Source organism: Tinamus guttatus, unplaced genomic scaffold, assembly GCF_059628265.1.
Source record: "Tinamus guttatus ecotype Peru unplaced genomic scaffold, ASM5962826v1 Tinamus_guttatus_pri_ptg000530l, whole genome shotgun sequence".
NCBI classification, from domain to species: Eukaryota; Metazoa; Chordata; class Aves; order Tinamiformes; family Tinamidae; genus Tinamus; species Tinamus guttatus.
The window spans coordinates 870,619-895,009 of record NW_028289064.1 but is presented as its reverse complement, the minus strand read 5'-3'; the positions used below and the strand labels follow the sequence as shown (position 1 = coordinate 895,009).

At 41.8% G+C, this 24,391-nt stretch overlaps 1 protein-coding gene across 2 annotated transcripts in view; it reads left to right on the top strand.

The window, feature by feature from the left end:
* CCNY (cyclin Y) overlaps window positions 1–24,391 on the top strand; it is a 105,385-nt gene that overhangs the window by 67,539 nt on the left and 13,455 nt on the right. The window contains exons 1-6 of one of the 2 annotated variants that reach the window (XM_088534024.1): window positions 2,539–2,685; window positions 3,763–3,797; window positions 14,348–14,448; window positions 17,798–17,833; window positions 20,423–20,480; window positions 20,580–20,699. In XM_088534024.1, the coding sequence (XP_088390150.1) occupies window positions 2,646–2,685; window positions 3,763–3,797; window positions 14,348–14,448; window positions 17,798–17,833; window positions 20,423–20,480; window positions 20,580–20,699 (390 nt within the window). In that variant the 5' untranslated portion in view covers window positions 2,539–2,645. Of the gene's footprint in view, window positions 1–2,538; window positions 2,686–3,762; window positions 3,798–14,347; window positions 14,449–17,797; window positions 17,834–20,422; window positions 20,481–20,579; window positions 20,700–24,391 lie in introns of those variants that run through there. The other variant, XM_088534023.1, reaches the window with a different exon arrangement.

Sequence of the window (24,391 nt, the reverse complement as noted above, 5' to 3'; positions counted from 1 at the left end):
AGCCTCAGTTGTCTCCATGGCATCAAAAGTCAGTGCAGAAGGGTTGCACTTAACTGGCAGTGTTTAAAACACCTGATTTAGGCATGTTGGAAGAGCAGCCTTCCTGTGAATGAAAATGTTTCTATAGGCAAGAAGTGCAGACATTTGCAGTGTATGTACGTGTGTATGGGGACACCGGGGCTCCAGGTGTCATCTGGGATATGACAGTGGGAGTTCAACCTTCACTGACACCTTTCCACGGGGGAAAGGGCCAAGAACAGAGCCACACAACTAGGGGCACTTGGCAGTGTTGCATTCGGGCAGCTCCCTGTGGGGGTTTCTAGCAGCCCTGCACTATTGCAGTGTCCCTGGTAACCCTGGGATGCTCCCTTGGCAGAAGAGCTGCTCCTGAGCTGCTTGTTAGCAGCACGTGAGCGAGGAGAGACAAGGTGCCCACCTTGGGCATGATGAAACGGGGCTTGGAGCCTCCAGGGACTAGGTCTGAACTGCGCCTTGTTCTGCAGAGCTGAGGCCACACTGAGCATCTGAGCAGGTAGTCTGAGTTCGTCCTTAATCACTTGAGAGTTCAATGAATTTGAAGAAAGAAAAGAAAAGACCCAATAAATACTAATTGGATTCCTACCTAAAATAGGTTTTATAAATGTTTCTGTCTCTTTGTGGGAATTTTCAAGGTCATAAGAAACTCTTCCTGTTTAGAGAGCTAAGAAAGAATATTACCATTTATGACTTTAACTTCTGTAAATTCTTTATGATAAAGTTTTCCCTTATTGGCTGAGCTTGGCCTGTAAACAGGATGGACTAGGTCACCGAAAAGCTACGCGCTATTTTGTGGTGCTTTCCAAACTGAAGCACCACGATGAGACAACTTCCTCTCCTTGCAGGAGCAAGAGGACGATGACTGTTGTTTCGGGTTGCTGGTAACAGCTGTTTCTATTAGTTGGATCCAGCCGTCCTCTTTTCCTAACTTGCACGAGTTTTTACCAGTTCAATAACTGGCTAAAATATGCAATATCAGTGCAGTGATGTGCTTAAGACAAAAACCATTTTGCAATCTCTGCTTATATAGTGGGTAGAAGTGGAGCAAGTGTTTTAATGTTAGCCAAGACCAGTCTCCTGTTTCTCAGGCAAGACAAAACTAAACTATTTACAAATTCCCAAATTGTGAGTCGTTTCTCACATTTGATATGTAGTTATTACCACAACGCTGTTATTATTGTCTTCTGTCCTGATAAGGTTAACACTGTTTATAGAAATCTCACAAAGGAAACTTCTGTGGCAGCTCAGTAAAATATACAAATATGAATATATATATGCATATATACACATATTTCCCCACTTCCTTTTATGGAAGGATAATGTGTATTCCTATTATAATAAAAGTTCAACAATAATGAGTGAAAATGGCTGCAAAAAATGGAACAGATCATTGACCTTAAAATTAGGAAAATGAAGAAAGTTTGGCAGTACCTTACATTGCAGTATCCACTTGGATTCCATTATAACTTTAATTTTTAAGATACAATCTATTTTTTTTTCATTTAATTGCTTAAACTGTGGCACTACATCTGTTCAGCTTCATTTCATCCATATGCCATCTTTGGAAGCCGAGAGCCTGGAATTGCAGTTGGTGCTAGGAAGCGATGGCTCGTTATCAAGCTGACGTGCGGTGGTCTGCTGAGGACCACAGCGTAGTGGGAGCAGCACAAAGCGACCCGAAGCCAAGGGAAGGGGCAGGGAATTCCCTCCTGGCACGAGGTGACCCAGGGAGTTTCTGCTGTGCCTCATTCCTCACCAACAAACATTTCTTGAAGAGAAACAAAAAAGAAAAAGCCCTAAACGTGTTGTGCTGTGGCAGGCTTGGTTCACAAGCAGAAGAGCCCTGCTGCCTTCTTGGAGTCCCTCACTGGAAAATCAAGGTTAATTGCACTGCTATTATATAGGAAAATTAGGGGAAAGCATGTTAACATGGTGCTTGGAAGAACACAGCACAAATGGTGTTTGAACAAGTGCAGCGAGGGGCACGAATGAATATATCCTTTATATCCTTCTGGGGATAGGAAGTAGTAAGTGGAAATGAGCTGTGAGTGATATTCTTGCTTTCATAGATAATTTTACTGTCATAGGAAATTGAATAAAGTAATATTTAGGAGAATGTGGAAAAGAAAAAAAAAACTGAGGGAAAACAACTTGGTTAAAAACAGAATTTGGATGCATTTGAAGGCTGTTTCTGGGGCTTTAACAATAATAAATTTGTATGCAGGATGATTGCTTATGACTTAAATACTTAAGCATGTGCACAGTTTAGCAGTTAATTGCTGTTAATTTTCACTTATGTGCTTTACTAAGTTTACCTGCAGCTTGTGAGGATGGCTTCATGCCTCTGCACGGCAGTGTGCAGTACTAGAAAAACTCTGCAGCCTCCTTAAAAACTGGCAGCTGCCATCAGCCACCTGATTACTCATGGGCCTTGCTTATGGAAAATGCAGTGTGGGGAACTGTGGTGCAGTGTTTCAGGAGGATTTCAAGTGGTTTAAATTTACTAGACGATCAGAATTTTCCTGCTCTTCCTGTTTAATTCTGTCTCTTATACAATGTCCGTAAATGTGGATCTGAGCATGTACTAAGTGACATGGCTAACATTTGTCATGTGTGATTCTCCTTTCTGCTCCCTGGGAGGAAAATTATGTAAGGATTTTTAAAAGTTTTTTTCTTATTTTCATTTAATGCCTGCATTAAACACAATTATTTTGCAATATTTGCACATACAACCTTGTTTATGTGAGATTGCTTGCTAATAAAAATCACAAATAATAGCTTCTCATCCAGCAGGGAATGGACAGGCTATCCCACCATTACAAGCACTCTTATTTTATGAAGCGCATCGGGTTGCACAGCTTTCATAGTACTCCAAAGTGCATTTAATCACCTACAGCATGAAACCATTATTATTTTAATCCCGCAGTTCGATTTATGTATTAGTTGCCTCCAGACTTGTATGGTAATTTCTCAGGAACAGAGTTCCACAGGCATTCTGTGGGGTGAGTTAATTGGGAAAATGTTTTTAGAGAATCAAATAGAGTATATTTAATCAGCTACAATAAGCATTTGTCTGACAATTAAGACTCTGAACATCCCCCTTGTTCCTCTTGTTTAATTTCTGAACGTGATGGCTAAGAACCGTTGATCTGACATGCAATCCTTGCCTGTGGTCACTAGTTCTTAACAGAGTGACATCATTTTCGTTATGATACCTAGCATGAAGAGCAGTTTCAGGGTTGCAGCGGGTCGGTGCAGCGGGCACAGTCCGATCCCTGAGGCTGCTCATGGGGTTAGTGCGCACGGAGCTGCGGGAAGTTTCGCGCTCCGCGGAGCGGCTCTTCTGGGCGCTTCGTCACCTGCAAGTTTGCAGCAAGGCGCCTTGCAGGGCGGCGCCGGCCGTGTCCGTGGGGAACATCCCCGCACAGACCCGCAGAGGGTGCAAATACCCTGTAGCTCATTGCCCATTAACTTCCCACGCGGCCCAGCTGTGGCCAAGTACCCGGGGGGATGTGTGTTCTGATCCCTCACCATGCGGCACTGCCCGCAAGCCTACGGATACATGTTCCTTCTGTGTTTGATATAGAAATGTGCTTGGTTGGTGCAAAAGCAATGATGATGTTACACACAGATAGCCTCCTGTGTGTTTGTTATAAATGGTATGTAAGAAGCTTAACCGGGAAAAATTGTCATGTAATATTTCTATCATATTTTGTGTTTTTGCAGTGAGAGAAAAACGCAAGAGTCTCTATATAAACCACGTAAGTGAAAATGCCTCGCTATGCAGCTTTCTCCTTGTTGTCTATATTACACCTTAAGTAAGAGTTATCCTGCGTGACTTCCATATTGGTGAGAGGGTGCTGGTGCTTCAGATGTCTGTTCTGCATCAGGATCCAAAACAGATCTCTGCTGTGTGCATGAGTGGACTGGGTCTGTTGGCTTGGTGATAGTGTCATGCTTACAACCACCATATGTGGGGAACTGCTCCTTGAGACAAAGACCTGTGCACGTTAATAGGATTTTCAAAGTTACTACAGAAATTCTCAAAAGTGTGAACTGTTTTTGCATGTAAGTTTGGTTTTGGTAGAGTGTCTATAGCATTTCATATTTACCCAAGAGGTTCTGAAGAACCTGACCAGTGAGGATGTAAATGTGTATCTGAAGTGTGGTGCGTGCTGAGTATGGAGTCAGATTTTTGGTTTGTTGATGCACTCTGGCTGTTTATCTGTTCAGTTCTTTTCCATTTGCATAGAATTGCCAGTGGAGCTCAGGGCAAATGCCCTGTACTCTGCCTTGGATAGGATCAGGCTCTTTGCCACTGCTAGTACTGTCTGTGTTACTGAAGCACGTGGAACCAGCGCAATTCCCAGTATTTTAAGCCCTGTGCTAAAAAATCTGGAGTCAGGCCCCAATAAAATTGGGAAAGAATTAATTGTCTCCCAAGGGTGTTTGTCTTTAGGGTGAACTGAGGAGAAGTTCCCGAACTCCCTGCCCTCCGGAGTGACTTGCCATCATTTCTTGAATCGTTTAAAATCTGGTAGCGGTGCTGAAAGCGGCGGCCGTGGCTTCGAGCCTCTGCTTTGCCCTCCCCTTGCTGGCTGGGTGCGTTTGTGCAGCTCTGGGCACGCTGGGCCGGGCGCCGCAGCCAGCAGCTCCAAACGGGGCTCCCAGCAGCGCTCGCACCCGCACCGAGGGCAGCAGGAGCAGGAACTAGCTCGGCTAGGCCAGCAGATACTCCCTGTGCTTCCACCTCCTCCTCCCCTGTAAAACGCTGCCCTGGTGAGAGCGCCTGCGCGAGCAGCCTGCGTTGGCGCTGTGATGTTGGAGCCCTCTTCGCAGAGCCCCTGTGCTGTGTTCCTGTCGCCTCTGCAACACCCAGCAGGCTCCCAGCCTCCTGCTGGTAAGGTTCAAAGCCAAGAAACATATTCAGGCACTGAGAAGCAAAGCGTTAAATGCATTTCTGTGACAGTGCAGCTATCACAGATGAAATTCTCACGTGGCCCCAGTCTTTTCAGGTTGTATAAAAGATGTATTCTGCATTAAACAGGCTGAAAATGGGTTCCTCAGGCAAGTGGCACAAACATGACTACCTCAAATCACGCCGTAACTTGCCAGCAGGCCCTGGGTAGGTGCCCTGGCAGCGCGGCGGGCAGGGAGTGCTGCGGGGCAGGATGTGGCCACAGGCTCCCCCCAGAAACGTGCGCTGAGCTCTCGCCCTTCCGACCTGCTACAGGAACGGGGAGGGGGATCTTTTCCGTGGGGAGCTGGCTATTTATCCTTCTTATACCCCAAGCAATCGGCCCCTTCCTATTTTCTTTATTTTTTTTTATTTTCTTTATTTTTCTTTATTTTTTCTTTTTTTCGTGTCATTTAGAGCACTGGCTAAAGTTGCAGCAGTGTTATCTTTCCTTGCTTTAGGTAACTCTTACCTTAAATTCAACTTGCTTGTACTAAAATACCTCTTCTAAATTCAAAAAAATAAAAAGCCTGTGAAGCTGAAGGCTTCCATGGCTTTATCTATGGATGACCTTTCTTGTTATTCAAGTTTTTTAATCAATACTCATTGACAACCCGTATTTTCAAATGTGGCCTGTGATACTAAGTTCTTGGTGAGGTATTTGAGACATGCTTGACTTCAGCCCACCTGGGAGCCTTTGTTCAGCACTTCCTAAATACGTAGGCTGCCAAAGTTGACATACAAACGGGTGATCATTTTTGAAGTGGTTGCTGTGGCCTTGTACCTAACTGGGAGCTGAGCTGAGATTTTTAGACTGCAGGGAACCATTACAGTAACTTCCTAGACCTTGAAAAAAAATGGGGAAACAGTTAAATGTTATGTGACAAATGGCCTGTCTAGTAGGTCACAGCATTTAGGCACTAGGGAAATGTACAGTATGCTCTACTGGTTGAGTGTTTCTTTTCCACCTTTTTTTGATGTGTGTTAAGTGCATTTCTCACCAGACCTATGGTGTTGCATTTGCTTCCTTACTGATTCAAGTGCTGCGTTCCCACATCTGCTCCAGAGGAGACAAGCCAAAGGATGTGAATTTTGGAACGTTATTTTGTCTTCCTTTAATAAGAACTTACTGTAATGCAACCCACTTCTCTTTTGTGTTTTTTTTTTTCTTTTCTGTAAGCCCTTTCCTTTCTTTTATAGTCTGTATCTACTTATTCTCCTTTTGTGACAAATAACCAGGAGATTCACAGTAAAATATTTTTATCCTCTGGGCTGTATCTTATTGCTTATTTTGCAGGCAGAGGTGAACAGCAGAACGTCTCTCAAGCAGTCAGGCTAGCAAGAGAAGTAGCAAGAAATGGGTTTTCCCTTTTTGAACAGCCTGTTTGGTTCTGTGTAAAAATAGACAGTATTTTACACAGTGCAGTCTCCACAGCTTCAAAATATTGCCTGTGAAATAGTGTAATTTAACTAATGAATTAAAACCAGCTCTTTTTTGATCATAGGTGTGACAGTTTCTGGAACAATTTCCTGGAAGCTTAAATAAATTTATATCAAATAGTTAATTTTGCTTGTGTTTTCCCAATTCATTTCTCATTTAAAAGTGCACTTTCTCGCTATCACTGAGTCATCATCCTTTTCCTTTTGAGCTTGCTCTTGTTTGTAGAATATTTTCACCAGATAAGTCACTTTCTTTCATCCCTTAGAACAAGCTGCAGGTTCTTGCTTTGATTTATTACATGTTTCTAAGGCTGCCACGTGAAGACTTTTAGCATTACCTAGTCCGTGGGGGAGGTGGAGGAATTCCACCGCTGCCCTTGGTTTGTGTGGGAAAGGAAAGGGGGAAGGTTTCGGAGTGGGGACGTGACCATGTTCCCACGAGGATGCCGGGCTGGAAGCAAGCGGCTGTGCGAGGGAGGGAGGCTCCGAGCCAGGCGCTGCTCGCAGCTCCTGCCCCTTCCAGCCCATTCCACCTTCTGCGCACCGGCTCCTTCCCTGTGGAGCTGGCGGCTGTTCTGCTGTTCCGCCTTGAAGCGTGCGCTTTTCTCTGCTTTAATCCGCTCGGCCGGGCTGCTGGGGGATGGAGACGGGCGCGATAGCGGCGCCTCCTCCTCAGCGAGGAGCGGCTGCTCCAGCGGCTGCCTGCGCGAGGGGGGCAGGGGGACCCGCTCTGCGCCCCCGCTTTGCAGGGGTGGCTGGAGGGAGAGGGGAGTTCCTCTTACTGGGTGCAGTAGCTAGTTTGCTGGAGTAGGTGATTTGTTAAAAAAATTGTTTATTTTTTTGGAGGGGGAAGAAGAAGTGCAGGGGAGTTGCTTCTCTATCAATATTTACTAGGTATTTTGTCTAGGAACAGTAGTATCCAATGCAGTAGTGTTTCTAAAAGAAGATAAATGCTGTGGAGAGGGGTGTAGTGTTTCCCTTCAGCAAGTTTAAATCGATTTGGGCCTTGGAGCAGCAGCTGCCTTTCAGCAGCATCTTGCTTAGGGGTCTGGAAGTGGCTTCCACTATGTAGATTCCCAGGAATGGTACTTTAAACTCCATGAGACTTAGTAGCATCTTCATCATTCTAGGCAGATAAATTTACCTCTGTGTTTAGACCCAAGGTTGTTCAGTGTCCTGGGGAAAAGCTCTTGGATATTGTTCCTGTAAGCAGCCAGGTGCCTGTAAATGATCCTGCAGTGATTTATATGGTGGCCCCCCGCTGATGGGGACTGCAGGGGATGGAGGGGCCCTTCAGTGCACGTTTCGTGGCCCAGGCAGCTTCCATGAGCTTTTTGAGTTCTTGATGTCTGGTATTTGCTCTGGGGTGGATAAAGAGGCCGCCCTACTTGCCTAATGTAAAACTGCTAGGCAGATGACTGGTAATCAGGTGTTTTCAGCTGGTGGTTGTAAGAGTAAGTATTGTACATGTTGAAATGGAAACATAGTCTAAGAAGTACTTTAATCCGTGAAGAATGCAAAGCACAACATAAAATGGGAAATGTTCTTGTTGGGTGCAATGCCTGAGGCTGCTTGTTGTGAAGGTTTATAATTGCTGTTGAAATTCCTTAAGACACTTTAATTAACATTCCTTACTCAAAGAGAAGAACAAGATAAACTGCAAGATAGATTAGAGGCTTCCCAGGTGTTGTCGCAGCGTCTCTCCTAGAGATCGCTTAATTTGCAATTGCACAAATTTGCACATTGCCAATGGAAGATCATAGGAAATCAGGTCTGGAGGGGGCCTTTACAGGCCCCCTGGTCCATCTGGCACCTTCTGTAGACCTGTGTCGTTCCTAACAGCTGCTGCTTAATCTGATTGCAGGAAGTGAGAATCAACAGGTTCTCTGCAGTGCCTTACCTGAACTTAATGTTTGAAGTGTTTCCCTAATACCTGTAAATTCATTGCTGCTCTTCCTGTCCACGGAAAAGACATTTACCTCCTCTGGCAATCTCATCACATTAGTGATAAGGAGTGACAAACTTTTGTACACTGGGAAAACAGGTGTTAAAAATAATGGTAAGGGCTGGCACAGAGGAGAATCCTTTAAAAAGGTTTGCTACGTAGTATTTTCTGTGTTGGGAGACTAGTAAAGCCCTTTTGGTCACGTTACCCACCACTAACAATTACATGCTAGGTAAATTTAAGCCTTTGAACTGCTTTTAGTGTTGGAATATTTAGTCTTTTCAGGTTTGTAAAGAAAAATGCTATATACTAGTAATTACGTAGGGCCTGTGTGTGCTGCAAAAGAGTTTCCCAAACGTTATTCGGCCCTCTCAGAGCTCGGGGCTAGTCTGACACAGCTCTCTGGGGTTTGTATGAGTCAGGCCAAGCAGTGTTTACTGAGAGGTCAAAAAACTGCAAGCGCAGATCTAGGCTAAGTCATCTGTTTTGAACACTCTGAAAGCACCAGCGAGACTAATACCTGAAAACAAGGTTAAAACTTGTCAGAGAGTGGTAGATAGAATGGATATTACTACAGAGGGGTCAAACTGGATTGCTTTTCTCATAGATGTTGTCGGAAAAAGTAATACAGCAGTGTGGTTTCCTATAGATTTTTTTCAAAGGAAATCCGTCTTCCATGGCCACTCACTATATGAATACAATTATTGTGCTGTAGTCCCCAGTTACACCAGGTGAAGATAAATGCAGAGTTTTGCAGAGCCGAGCAGTGAATTCTGGTGTACAGTTTGCTGATGTGGGAGTTAAACAGTTTGTCAGCCTGTAAAGTCATGTTAGCTCATTGAAAAGTGTTGTCAGAACTAAATCATGTCCTGAAGCAACAAAAGATCTTTAAGATAGGAGCCTCTCTTTTCCAAATCCGAAGCAGTCCTGGTTCTTGCTTGCTGCTGTTATCTGGCTTCATACATACTTCTCTTTGCCAGTTCTGCCTTTTAGCATTTTGGCCCAGTTCCAGTGCCTTGGAGCTAATGGGCACGGCTCCATAATGGGCACAGACAAGCCTCAATTTTTCCATGGGGGAAATACTGTTCAATAGTACCTTTTAAAATCCTGCAATAACTTACACCTGGTTTAATGGAAAAAGAGGCAGTACTATTATTATTTAAGAAATAAGCTGCAAATTATCTTTTGATCAACAAGTGCAGAGGAATGCTGCAAAAGACTGAAATGCCTTTGCCCAAGTTCCAAGCTGCCAGGATCAGCGCCAGCTCTGCTCTAAAAACCCTATAGATTCCCTAGGCAAGTGGTGAGTAAGGGAAGTGTAAGTTAAACCTTGCTGTGAGTTGGGACAGATGTCACCCCAGTGTTGCTAAATGGCTTCAGGGGCTGGGGTGGCTCGTGCCAATTCTGGTCACTTTGGGGTGTAAGCGCGAGTCAGTGACCTGTGCGGTACACACTCCTGTTCACAACACCTTGAATTAACTGTGCTAACAACAACAACAAAATGCTTTCCCTTTTCCCACAGATTTTCTTTATTTTCTGAATGGCTTTAAAATGAAGCCCAGGAGAAGTTTGTCCTTTTGTATATCCTCATTGTGAACTAGTTAGGAATTTGTCATGATTCCTCTCATAGCAGGTGTATAAAACTAGTCCTAAGAGCCTGTCTGTTTGCCAGGAAAAGTCAAAAACCAGGCAAACAATGCCATTTTATTTCACATAAAATGCATTCAATGTATTCAAATATTCAACAAGTCACAGTGTTCGAATATCTTTTAACCCCCCAAAAATATTTGCAAAGTTGGAAGATATCAGGAAAAGCTGGGGAACAAATAAACACATAATTTTCCCTTAGTACTAGCTGTGCATGAGAGCAAAACTGCTGTTTTGAAGAGCTGGCAACCCAGTTTCTTAGAGGGTGTTTTGCAGAACATGTGAAAACACAGCAAGTTGTAGAACAAGGTTTGCCAGTGGACATATTTACTTGTAAGGAAGTTCAACAGTACAGGTATGATGTTATCTTCATAGGCTCTCTTGCCAGCATTTCTTGGGGACTTATTTGTCTAAAATGAGGAAAATAATAACTATTTTTGGAGTAAGGAGCTACAAATCCAGTGAAATAAGTCACAAAATGGTAGAAAATAGGTCTAGGGTCCAGAACAAGGGGCTGGTTGCCATCTGCCATCTCAGAGCAGGGTCATGTGCATGAGCCATATGCTGCTTTCTTTATAGTTTCCAGGGCTGGACACTGCTCAGGTCTTGCAGGCTGCAGCTGAATTACTCCTGCCTTCAGCAGAGTCTTTTTTCACCATTGTCTCCTCCTGTTGTTTCATGTCTAATCTTAATTTTCATTAGTTCCATGTAAACTTGCTGTTTCTTGTCCTGTCCATAATGGTCATAGTGAACAATATACTCTCTTCTTTTGCACCTCCTTTTAATGTGACTTAACACCATTATAATTGCTTTGTTCCTAGAGAAAATCTCTCCAATCTTTCAGTTTTACCTTCTAATTCCAATCTTTCAGCTTTTCCTTCTAATGAAGTTTTTCAAGTCTCTGATTAATCTTGCTGCTCTCTCCTTTGACTCTCTCAAATCCATTAATCTTTCTTGACTTGATTAATCTTTCTCAAACCTGGACACATTATTCCAGCAAAGGGAGCCAAACCATGTTCCAGACTGTTGTGTTCCAGCTCTCCCTATAAATCCTGTGTGCTGTTTTCCTTTTTTTCCCCCAAAGGAGTGATCACACTCTTCTCGTGTGATCTGCACGTTGCTTTCTGAAGCCACCCTTGGCACCTATTTGCCATTTTGTATGTACACAGATGACTCTTTCCTAAATGTACAACCCTGTGTCTGCTCTTAATAGACTGCAGAAATACACGTTGTACACGTTATTCCCACGTTTGACAAAATCACCCTGGATTGTAACCTTGTCTTCTGTTATATTGTTTAGTCTCCACAACTTAGTTATCTGCAAATTCAATAAAGAAACTCTTGATTCTGTTATAAGAGTTATTTATAAAAAGTTCTTCAAGTTCTATTTATAAAAAGTATCAATCTTCGATAGGCTACAAAATATTGCTAGTGCAAGTGAGAGTATGCACAAGCACTTCGTGATCAGATATAGTTTTATAGATACTTTAATAGCAGTGATCATCAAGGCTTCACATGTCCTGTACCCACAGTGCACGTTTCCATAGGGCTGTTGACAAGAGGAGCTGTGCTGCTCCTTCCTTTCCCACGTGTCACCTGTAATGAGGGGGCTCAAACTGAAAAGAATCCAACTAATGTCAGAGGGTCTGGCTGTTTTCTTTAAAGGCTTTCTAATTCCCTCTCAGCTCTTCTGATTGTCTCTAGTCAAGGCTCCCTGACTTGTCTAAGGTGAAGATTTCCTGCTGTCAGATATGATGAATTTGAAATGTGAAGGCCTTAAGGGTGGACGTTTGCATCGTTTTGGGTAGACTTATTCCATTGCAGCGGATACAGTGGAGGTTTGTCTGCCTACAACAGTGCTTCAGACAGAGGTGATGTTCAGTAGCCTTTTTCATTTTCCACAAATATGGGGGAGGTTCAACGTGCAGCATTTTATGCAGCATTCAGACAGGGTGGCTTTAGATGCCTTCCAGTGTAGTCGAGCTAAAAGGCAAAACTGAGTGTGTTTCCAGGAATTTGAAAAGGCAGGAAATGCATTACCTGGCATAGCATGTGGCTGCAACTGGATGCCAGAAAGTTGAGAATGATGATCTCCTGGCAGCTTAGCTGTTCATGGGGCACAGATGTGTATATTTATACCCAACAGAATAGGTAGGCAACACTTTTTTCAAAAGAGTGCCAAGTTCTTAGGACCAAAAAGGGAGGCATGAGATACCATGTAGCTTCTCAAGTGTGAAAAGTCCTGATGTAGGCTAAAAAGAAAAAAAAATGGCAAGAACTGTGATGTGTAGTTGCAGAAATAGGGTGTATGGCTCTGATTTATTGATTTGTATCGAGCATAAGTGCTGTTTACATAAGAAAATTAAATCTGACTTGATTTCTATTTTCTTCGTGCTTACCTTGAGTGAATCCAGTCTATTTATCTGTTATCTAAAGCTTTGAAAACATTGATGCTTAAAATGGAGCTTTAGGACTTTCTGTGTGCGTGTGTGGATTTGAGGGCTTTTTGTGCTGATATCTCTGTACTTCTCCCTTTCTTTCAGCCGCTAAAGAACCCCTTTTTCAATGCTTTTTAAATTGCTTTGCTTTTATCCTGCATGTTGAAGGTAGAGAACATTCTAATGCAGAGATAAGAACTACGAGAATGAAATTTATAGAATAAATGGTAGAATCAAAACTGTAAATCAGAAGAGCCATCGGCATTTTCTCCACATACATCACTACTAGATGCTGCATTTGATGGCCCTATCACTTCCAGTGCTTTTAAATTCTGTTTCTATTGCCTTGCTTAACTTGTAATGTAGATGGATTTTGAGCTTCCACATTATTATAAAGTACTTTTCCAAATGCCTGGAGAATTTTTGAGAAAGGATAATATTTTTAATTTACTTTTTCATTAAATCTTTCACTTCCAAGAAAGGCAGATCAACCTTCAAATTTATTGTTCAATTGGAGGGGGAGAGAGTTTGTAGGTGAACTTGGGAATCATTTGAACATAATGTCTTTACAGTTGTAGTATCTTAAGAAAGGGGGTTTTCAGTTAACAAAAGATTTTGAACACTCTTTTGTTCATCATTGGCAAAAATAAGATGAAAGAGAATCCAGTTCCATGCAGGTTTTTATCAGGAGTCACCTCATTTCTATTTTTAGTGAACGCTGCTAAAAATTGTGTAGCTTGCAGAATATGAAAAGTTAGCAAGATGACAGAGTGCTGGCACTTCTAATAAAGCCAGGTTTGGGAAATTAGGCAGGGAAACATGTATGGAGAAAGGAGTTAAAGGACTGAAACCCAGGAAATCTGTTGCTGTGGACTGGCAGATCTCTCAGTAGTTTCCATTGACTACTCTTATTGACATTGGACTGTCACCTGAAACTCTGGAAACAACATTCAAAATCTGAGGCAAACTGAAGTGCTCATATGGATGTGCCAGTTGAATTTTAAATCTGCTGTGCTGGAAGTTGAATGTTTAATTTGACTTTTCATAGCTCTTTTGAGACTGGCTCTTGGTCAAGTTATTCTCTAGTTTAGGTAAAATAAGCAAGGATAAAATCACAGAGCATTAGTGACTGTGATAGGTAATAACTGATACGATGGAACCATTCTTTTTGGTGGAGTGCCATTTAGCTGCTCTAAATGACTGAAGGAGAAGAACTCTCAACACGGTGTCTCGAGACGCTGGCGTTATTGTCAGACACCGTGTCTGCGCTTCACATTTTTTCCTTACAGAGAGAAGAAATAGGGTCAAAATGTAGAGAAAACCTTTCCAATCAAGAGATATTTTACAGTTTCTTTTTTTATTTGTGTATCTGCCTTCTTTTACATACTTGGATCAATTTTCTTTTATTTAGCAATAGAATCCAAATCCAATTTTTTAATTCTTTTCCCTCCAAGCACTGTCTAATTAATGTGTTTCTAAACCAATCTTCATTTTTCATCTGGTTTCTTGTTGACTATCCCACTTACTGTTTTGGAATGAGAGTGGAAACATAGGTCTTGTTGATCTTTCTTTCTCTGCTAATGTGCGTGCTTCGTTTGAATAAAGAGGTAATTCTGCACAGAGATTTTGCATGATGTTTGGGGGCAGGGGAGGAGGGGAGATTGGGATTTGAAAAAAAAGCACTAAGGCTCGAGCAGTGACTGCTTTGACTGTTGGAATGGTAATTATTTCTGAACTTTCTAAATTGCTTCAAAACATGATCACATTACTGTGTGCGTCATTGGGAAGAACAGAGAAATTTGTTGTTTCTAAATTCTTAAATCTCCTCACAGAAATGTTTTGGTGTTATATAATTGCTGTTGTTCTTTTGCATGTTTTTCATAGCATCCTCCTGGGCAGTTGAGAAGGAAGTACAGTTCCTGCTCCACTATTTTCCTGGATGACAGCACAGTCAGCCAACCAAACCTCAAGTATACCATCAAATGGTGGGTTTTATAATGTTTTTTGGCTCAAACACACACATTATGTGCTGAATATGTACACATGGTTCTGAACCACTGCGAAGCAAGCCTCACATGGTTTAGTGCTTGAAGCAGTAGACTATTTTTTAACCCTGTCATGCTGCAGAAACAATGAACAGCACAAGCATAGGGTAGTACTCTGATTTTTAGCTTCTTGCAAAGTCAAACTCCCAACACTGTATATCTACCAAAAAACTAATGACTGAGGAACGTGGATTCTAGCAGCTGAAGTCCTTGTGCCCTCAGTGTGCAGCAGGCGGGTGCTTGGTCTGGTTGGGCCCTCAAAAATTCAGGTACTTGTTTATCTGAAACTTTCAATCATCTGAAATCTGCTGAAATCTAACAGCTCTTTCCTGAGAATGAGAAAATGCACACTTGCTGAGCTTTCCTTCCAGGGTTCTGTTTGAAATGCTCCCTCTCCTTGCCGACTACCGGGGCGCTGTTGCACAGCTGATTGCCCAGCTGCTTTGCGTGTGGTGCTTATCTTCATGTGATGCCATTCATTTCAGGTTTTCTTGTGCCATTTCATGTTTAGAGAGAAATTAAATTAATCCTTACACCATTCTGTGTATTTTGTACAATCAGGAGAAAAAGGAGCAAACAAATGTGCAGGTGTTTTCTGCTGTTTATTTAGTGCTGCTGGTGAGGTGCTTTCTGTTGTTTGCAGGACCTCAGTGTACTCAAATGTAAATGGTTATTAAGTTAGGCCCTGTCTGTGCTACAAAGTTATTTACGTGGCAGACAAATATATTCAGAGTAGTATATCCAGAGGGGTTTTTGCTGATGGTTGTCATTAAAACACTTTTGTTTTTTTCCATTTAAGGAAAGAAGGGGAAAGTGGGGAGAGCATTTGCAGCCAAACCAATTCCACTGATACCTAATTCCTCATGAGCTATTTTTACTTGAAATATATTGTCTTTCATTTCCTCAAATTTCTTTAATAACTTAATAATTCAAAAGAACAAAGGAAAAAAATATTTTATTTCTTGGAGTTTCATACATCTCTGCTCTCAAGTGCTTTTCAGGCAGTTCAGCTGGGAACTGTTAGTGGGAAAAGCAGGTCCAGTGGCCACAGCAGTGAGGAAGGCACTTTCAGCAGGCCCTGGTGGAAGGGGAAGCAGGATGAGACCCGCGGGTCGAGGCTGGGGAGAGGTGCTGGTGTCCTGGGGGACGTGGTGTGCGCGGTGGGGAGGAGGGGACCCAGGTGGGCCCTGGGGATCGCAGTGAGGCCGAGCGCTGCGGCTCAGCGGCTGCCACGGGGAAGGCTGGAAGCTGTGAGGGGGCAGAAGCGGGTTAGGTAGGGTGAGAAACTGGACCCTGGCATGGGAGGCCTCTGGGTGACGTCCCGTCCAGCTGCACATTTAGCAGATTTAAGCATGGGGAGATAGCAGGCGTTTGCAATACAACCCCATTTCCTGCCCGTGTCCTGGCCATCGCTGCAGATAAATGACTGCTGCACGTATGCAGGTCTGTGAGGGATGCGTTTTGGCTGGCTCATTTATTCCTTGTGGGTTGAGCACTGCTGGGTTTGAAGCAGCAGTGTGTCTCAGAGCACTTCCAAGCTGGTGGGATGGCAGCGTCATGGAGATCCCCATGAGACTTCCCTGGCCGTCGTCACAGATGCGTGGATGCTAGCTGAACTGGCACTTGAGAAACAGAATAAAATTTGGATCTGAGTTAAACTCTTGAAACTCTGAAAGCTCTTCAGATTCTGATACAGATTTTGAAATGGTAAATGTTTTCCTAAACTTAATTTGGCATTTTGCCGCAAGAGCAACCATATGGGCACCGAGCAGAGCTGTGCACATGTATTCATGTGTCACCTGCATAAACTGCACTAGAGCTGCAAGTGTGTTCTAGGGCATCACTTAAAATAACATTTTAGCACAGTGTGTTTTGTGAGTAGATCTACTTTTATGTTCAGTGAGGACAGTGTCCTTTAAATGATGACAGTACCTTTTAATATCTTGAGGATGTATCTGCAGAAAAATTCAAATTTAAAAAGCAAATACAGTCCAAAAATTCTAATGCATCAGGCTAAAAGCTGTAGTGCCAATTATATTTACTTTCAGCTGAGAAAAACATGATTTCTGCTGTATGGCTTTTTAAAAAAAATGCTGCTTAAAATCATTTATAATTCTACTAACATTTATAATTCTCCAACATACCATTTTTGCTAACGTGCAGTATCTCCATTTTCAGATAAAAGTTTAGAAAGAAAAATATAGAGATATCAATTGACTTTTTCAAAAGGCTTTTTATGTCTGGAAAAAAGCAGGGAGGAGGAGTTTTGCATCAGCATAGGACTGGCCTCTCACCATAGGACTGGCCTGCTCTGTCAGTGCTAGAGAGAACAATCTGGCAACAAATAGGATCAGGGAACTGCCTTCTCTTTCTGTTCTCTTTGGTTTTGGCTGGTTTTAGACTGTCCAAATAAGTAGTGAGAGGGGTGGCTCTGCTGCATGCTTTGATGTTAACTCCTGCAGTCTAGGGAGTCGTGAGCTAGTAACTAGAGAATCAACATGAAAAAATACCTCTTTATTTTCTAAGTCTCAAACATACTCACCCATATATGCAATGAAAATTTTTTGGTTTCTGTGAATATAAGGACGTTTTTCATTGTTATGCAGAATATGAACAGGCCTGGGTATCTGGATGCCTCGTTGAGAACAAGGAAGTTGCGCAGTGCCATGTGTTTTTCAGGCAGTCGTCTTTCCCAGCTTAAAATAAGCTGATGCCATAAAAATGTAGGAGCCTGATACTTGAATCTCATATGTAGCAACTACATAGAAAGACAGCCAAAAGTTAGTAGATATAAATTCATAAGCAGTTGTGGTTAAAACATTTCATCATAATATTATCAAAACATACAATATTTTAATACCTCCAATGTTATCAAAACCACTAATTTACAAATAGGGCTGATAATTCTTGAAGGAGTCTCACAGAAGGTGTTGGAGCAGCTTCAGGGAGTATCCACGGCCCTTCAACCATGGAGGCAAGTAGGTGTTTTAGCATTGACTTCAGTGGAGCAGAGCATTAAATGGAAGGAATGTGTAACTTTGTATAGGGAATATAACCATTTTGTAAGGTGGCTAGGGTGATAAACAAATGTTCTTAAATCGCAAGCATTGCAAATATTCTTAAACTGCAATATTTCTCCTGTTATCTAATACTGAATAGAAGAAAACAGACTATTGAGCATACTTTTTTGCCAAGAATTGTGCGAGGTTTTACATTTGGATATTAATGTAACAATTCTAATGCATAATATGACAGTCTTGAGATATTAACTCTATATTTTTCTTTACAGTGTAGCTCTTGCAATATATTACCACATCAAAAACAGGTATGTGAATAATGACATCTTGTACTGAAGGTATCTTTAACTGAGACAATCCCTCACAAACCTAAAATAAGTGTTCTATTTCTTTCAAAATATTTGCTGTATAGTTTTTCTCCATATTTTATTTTCTTTCAAGAATAAAATATATTTATAAGAAAAATTTGGAAGTGCATTTCAACTGAAAAAAATGTTCAGTGTTTGGTTTGGTGTGCCCTGGGCATTTCTGCATTAAGTGTATGGTGCGATTACGTTTAGAGAAATCTAAATAGTGTCTTTCAGATCTACTTTTTTTGGCTACCTTGGTACAGTTGCCTGTGTAAATCAATCAGCAATTACTGCTTATGTGCTTTTACATAAAATCTGTTAATTATACCCTAAGAGTGACACTGTCAATGAATGCAGAGAACGGGTGTCCCTCCTCTCCCGTCGTGGGTAGGAAGGTGGCCGTGCTCCGGCAGCGCCGCTCGCTGCGCTCCCGCTGAGGCGGCGCCAGCCGTGTCCTGAACGCGCCCTCTGCTCCCCGGCGCTCAGGAGGGGCTGAGGAACCAAGGATGTGAAACAGCTCCTCTGTCTTCAGCTCTCTGTGAGCTGCTGGCAGGGACAGCGCAATAACAGCGTTTGGAGGTAGCTGCTGCAGAAACGGCACGAGCAAAACATACGTTCTGCTTCGCGCCGGTGCAGATGCGAGGAGGGTGTTGGTGCGTGTGGTGGGTGCTGGTGCTGGTGGGGGCTGAGGGGTGAGAAACCAGTGTAAGCCCTGTGTACGCTCACGTTTGATTTTGGTGGAAAATGAGTCAAGCACCGGCTTGGCTAGGGCAGAATTATTTACAGACAGCAGCATCCCCCCTGTTCTTTCTCTCCTACACACTTCACTCAAAACTGAATTGCTTTTTAGTATCTCGTTAGTGCTTTTAGTATATTTTTTTAGTTGTCATCAGTCCCATATGTACATTTTCAGAGAAACATCACACAAATTGGAATATTCTTTCCTGTTTCTTTCATTATTTTGATTTTAATATTATAGCTATTCCTGATTTTACTCAGTGCCTCCTAACATTGTTTTACTGGTTAACTTTTTGCACTTTTTGTGCTAAAAGACTGCACCTATCTTGATTTGAAAGGAACACACAAGTATTGGTGAACTTGCTAAAAAACACAGCAGATCAGAACCAATAAATAAATAAATGAATAAATCCAAAAACTATAAGAATGCATAGCTGATTAGTAGATGGTTCATTTTAAAAGATAACAGTATGAACTTGTTTTAATGAGGAAGAACAAAGCTTATCACGTCCTTTTTGGTGGTACAGATTTTTAAGGACAAGCAAGTGTGCCTTTGTGGTTTGCAGAAACTACAGTATGAAGAAATAAAATGGATTTTTTCCCCCTTTTTTATTGTGAAGGATCAAAATTTACTGGAACCCATCAGTGATTTCAGTGAGATTACTTTTGAGGAAGATAACTGGCCTTTTTATGCTGGAGTACAGGTGTCTGGCCTAAAATCCTTGCTAATGAGGAATGTCAGGATATTGCGAAGTAATTATCTCATTCTAGCTGTTGCCTTTAATTTAGGTGCTCATTCCTTTTTAAGGAATGTTTATTGTTTAAGGAATTGTTTATTTTCAGCGTTAGCACGCTCTAAAGCAGAAAAAAGTTCACCTCCAACTGTTGAGATTTAACTCTGTTAACCACCAATAAGTACATTTTGTATTCTTGAATTCCTCATAAAACTCATGTCTGCATGCTCTATAATAGGATGGAAAACATATTCAGTGGTCTCTATACTAACTTCCAATGGGCTCTCTATGACCAGAGTTGCAGGAATGCAATAAAAAAGGTGAGATTGTAATCAGAAAATGCCTAGTTCTGACTGGTCCTGTTTGACCATTTCCTTTCATAATTAATTTTTCACAGTTAATATTCCTGTCAAAACTGCATACATCAGATTTTTTAAATTGCCTTCTGGATGTTAATGCTTGCAAAGTTGCATTAACTTTTCTACTGATCTGGAGCAGTAAGAATCTGACAGAAATAGCAAACAAAACCCTTGGAGAGGGGTATTACTGAATTTGTGTGTGCTCCTTACTGCTTTCAGAAATCACTAGTAGGATAAAGCTTTCCTAAAGAAATAAAAAGTGAAGCATGTATGTATTAACTAAAGGACAACTATAAAGCACTGTTGGGTGTCTGTAAACTTTCATAGCATAAATGACAAAGGAAGAGGAGGAATTAATTAAATGAAGAGGTTGCAAGGATTAACATGATGGAGTTACAAAAAGGAGAGTAAGCTGAGCAGATTTTATTATATTAGGAGATGCTAGTAGTACATGGTAAGTTTTTAAATGCCTCACAGTAAGTCAAGCAAAAGCTATTCCTCCTGGGAATCACAAGCTGCAAATTTTAGTGTACTTTGTAGTAGGGATTTCATAATAAGAATGCACTTCATGGCAGAGTAGTTCCAAGACCACATTTCTGCAGTGGTTCTAAGCATCCCACACAAGGGATGTTTGAGTTTTAGCAATATGCTTTTTGTGGAGACTGCAGGCTGTTGTGTTCAATTAATGACACTGCATTGCTTCTATTACTTCGCAGGGACACAGACGGAAGAATGCTCTTAGATATTTTTGATGAAAACCTTCATCCCCTTTCGGTAAGTTCCTCTACAACTGCTTCCTTTTCACTCAAAGTGCCTTTCTGTCTGCCTTCTTGTTTTGTTTCAGTCATCTTTTTGGAAATATTTCTTCTTTAGAAAACCGAAGTGCCACCAGATTATGATAAACATGACCCGGAGCAGAAACAGATTTATCGCTTTGTACGGACATTGTTCAGTGCTGCTCAACTGACTGCTGAATGTGCCATTGTCACCCTGGTAAGTGTCTGAGAGATGGCAGCAACTATCCAACAGACCCAGTTTTGTCCTCGAAGCTTAGTTTTGTATGACTGAGTAGCTCTAGGTGTTGCCAGGGAATTTTTTTCTTACCATAGAGACCAAGGAAATTTCTTGATGGGAAAAGATATTGCAGTTCATTTTTTTGAGTAGAGTAAGTGAACAAAGAAGATCTCAGATAGCATACGACACAAATGTCATGGTTACGTATTCCCCTCAGAGTGATAACATTACAAGGCCACCAGGGTGACTAACAGAAAACGCAGGTGGCATGAGCTGTTGGAACACAAGGGAGTGCTAAAAGCAGAAGTGCTTCCACTTGTGTCACGTTTACTGTGTTTCATTGTAGCCTCAGGGACAGCTGTAGAGGTAATTTAATAGCACTAATAAGAATGGATGGACACAAAAAGGATTCGCTGAGTGACTGGAGCATGTTGGTGACTGCTGTTCTTTACTTGCACTGTACTTGTCTTTCAGGACCACGTCATTGGATTGAACAATGGCACTCAATGCTGAAGTTTAGCTGCTTAAAAATAGCATGACACAAAAGCGTGCTCAGATTTTCAGCTGGTGTGGGTCATCACAGCTGTGTGGATTAATGGAGCTAAAGTGACCTCCACTAGTTGAGAATTATTGAATATTCCTGATTTTTTTGTCTTGCTGACTTAGTTAAATCAGTTCAAGTTTAAGGCACAATTTTGGTCATGTTCTTGACTTAGGAATTTTTAAAAGAACAGGTTTGGGTTATCTTGTTGTTTTAGTTTGGTTTGGTATTTTTACTCACTACAGTGTGTGTTTTCTTAGCAGCTTTATTATTTACTTTAGAGAGAAGAAAGGGAAATTGGAGAAGGTAAATTTTGAAGCACAGAAATACTCATTTCCTGTGTTAATCTTAGAGGCCAAAGGAGAGAGATTAGTTGGCAGGCTTTTTCCTTCAGAGACAGTCAGAATTAATTCTTCTGGCTAGCACAGAAGAGGGATATGAGTGAAATAGGGCAAGAAACACCCTGCAGTGCTCCACCCCTGCATACTGAAGGGTCCTTCTACCTAGTTACTTGATGTTACTTGTTTTCTGAAATGACATTTTGTCTGTCCATTTTATGTAATTGCACTAAGTGCTTGTCCTTATTTTTTCTTTCCAAGTGTTGTTTGCCAGAGGCAAGATATGTTGTGTGAATCAGTATTTTCTTGTATAATTTAATGAATTTATCGTCAGTGGAAACTTCTAGGTGTCTGTTGTTTGATCTTAGATTGTTTAACCAACGAGTGGCCTCTTTGGTAGCAAGAAACAGGGACTCTATTGCATAACAACATCTTTCTGTCAGTGCAGTGCATGGAAAGTTCTTGCCCACAAATGTTGTTAACTTGGGCATGTGTTTCCATATCTTTCATTTTCACTACTTTGTCTCTTGTACTTCTCATGTGGTTTTCCAAATGCGAGCACTATTTTTGGTGTGAGCTGCAATTAAGTGTAAATATTTTTAACCCATTTGTTACACTGCAGAGGCATTTTCCATTGTTTTTAGTGTTCGAAACCATAGATGGCTTGTTTTTTGTACCTGTCACTGTGATAAAGGGGTAAATGACTCTTTTATACTCTGTTTCTCAAAAAAGCCATTCAGATGTATACAGATGGATTTGGTGCAGGTGATCAACATTACTGTAATGTTATTCTTGCCCATGTTGTGAGGGTGCATGAATCTTCATCAGTCTGCAGAAGAGAAGACTAAAGGGGATCTTACCAATATGAATATTGAGGGTGTCAAGGGGATGGGTGGCCCTCTTCAGTCATGGCCAGCGATAGGACAAGAGGCAACAGGCCCAAGCTGGGACACAGGAAATTCCACCTGAACACGAAGGAAAACTTTTGTTACTGAGAGAGTGAGCACTGGAACAGCTTGTCCAGAGGGGCTGTGGAGTCTCCTTCCTCAGAGGTATTCAGAAACCATCTGGGCAGGGCCTGCTCTAGGTGCTCTAGGTGGCCCTGCTGGAGCAGGGGTGTTGGACCGGGTGTTCTCCAGACATCCCTTCCGACTCCAGCGATTCTGTGGTTCTCTTCAAAAAACTTCAGAATTTTTGGATAAGTTGCATTTGAGAAGTATAAAATTCCACTGGGTTTGGTCTCTTGCCTCTGTATGTCTGGGTCCCATTTCTTTATTTTTTAGTGCCTTGAGGAGTGGTCCAAGACAGACAACATGGTTTCTGAGTGTTCAAACACGCAAAGTAATTTGCGGAAAGGAATCAGCTTCCTTCTGCCACCACACCTTGCCCCTCAATCTTACTGCAGTTGATACTGTTTATGAATCCTTCAGGTCCTTTCAATTTTGATCTGCTCACTGGAGAAGGGAGGAACAGACTCTGCAGAAGTTTATCACAGAATCACAGAATGGTTGAGGTTAGAAGGGACCTCTAGAGATCATCTAATCCAACCCCCTGCTCCAGCAGGGACACCTAGAGCACGGGGCACAGGGTGGCATCCAGGTGGATTTTGAAGATCTCCAGAGAAGGAGACTCCACAACCTCTCTGGGCAGCCTGTTCCAGGGCTCTGGTGCCTTCATAGGAAAGAAGTTCTTCCTCGCATGGAGGTGGAACTTCCTGTGTTTCAGCTTGCACCCGTTACCCCAAGTCCTGTCACCGGCCACCATGAAGAAGAGCCTGGCCCCATCCTCCCTACATTCACCCCTCGGATACTTGAAGATGTTGATCAAAACATCATTTTGTTTTGCTTTAGCCCGATCGTACGTCGGGGAGCAACCTGATATCCCTGTCTGCTACTCGTTCCCCTCGGAGGGCTGCCAGAACACGGGAAGTAAATCCATGGAAAAGCAGATCCCAGTAAATTTTGAACTAGATAGGAGAACTATTATTTTTCTTATTATTTTTTTTCTAATTACTTTGAACAGTCCTAACCCCTTTTTATTACTGCCCAGGCAACCCAAATTGTTGCTGTGGATTAAGAAGTTTAGCTGAATGTACCTGTTTGTTTTTGGGGAGTTTTTTTTGTACGCCATTAGCGAAGTAGAAGCGGCCGTTACAATTGGTTGTATAGCAGTCTATGTGATCAGTGCAGCAGCTGAGCAAATGTGACACTCCAAGCTTAACAGGCTTCGGCAAAAAAGCCAGCATCGAATTGCTTCAAGCAGTTAATTAAAATATTCCGATTAAAGCTGCCACAATTACAGCAAAACCAACTTATAATTAAAGAAAAAAATTTAATTTTCATACAGCCTCCAGAACTGCCAAGAGATTTCCCATACTGATAGGTAAAAATTAAACTCAGACTGAAACAATTAAATACTAATTCACATTATTTATTTATAAAATAATACCTTAAAATAATATTAGTTGTAAGAATTGTGTTGCTGATTAAACAATGAATATAATAGTTTTTGTCCCGGTGAATAACTGAATATATACTACCTGGGACCTGACTTTGTGGGAAGAATAATACATACGTGTTTCTCCCTGTCCAGTATTGCCATTCCTGCTAAAACTGAGAAATCCATAATTTATCAGTCTTGTCTCCAAATTCTCATGTTGTGTGTTGCTTAAAACTGCCTTATAGAACTGCAAGTTCTATTTATGTAACTCTATTAATTGAATAGCAAATATAAGTGTATTAATGAGATCCATACCAGTAGCAAAACATTACAGTGCTTGCAGTGCAGAATTA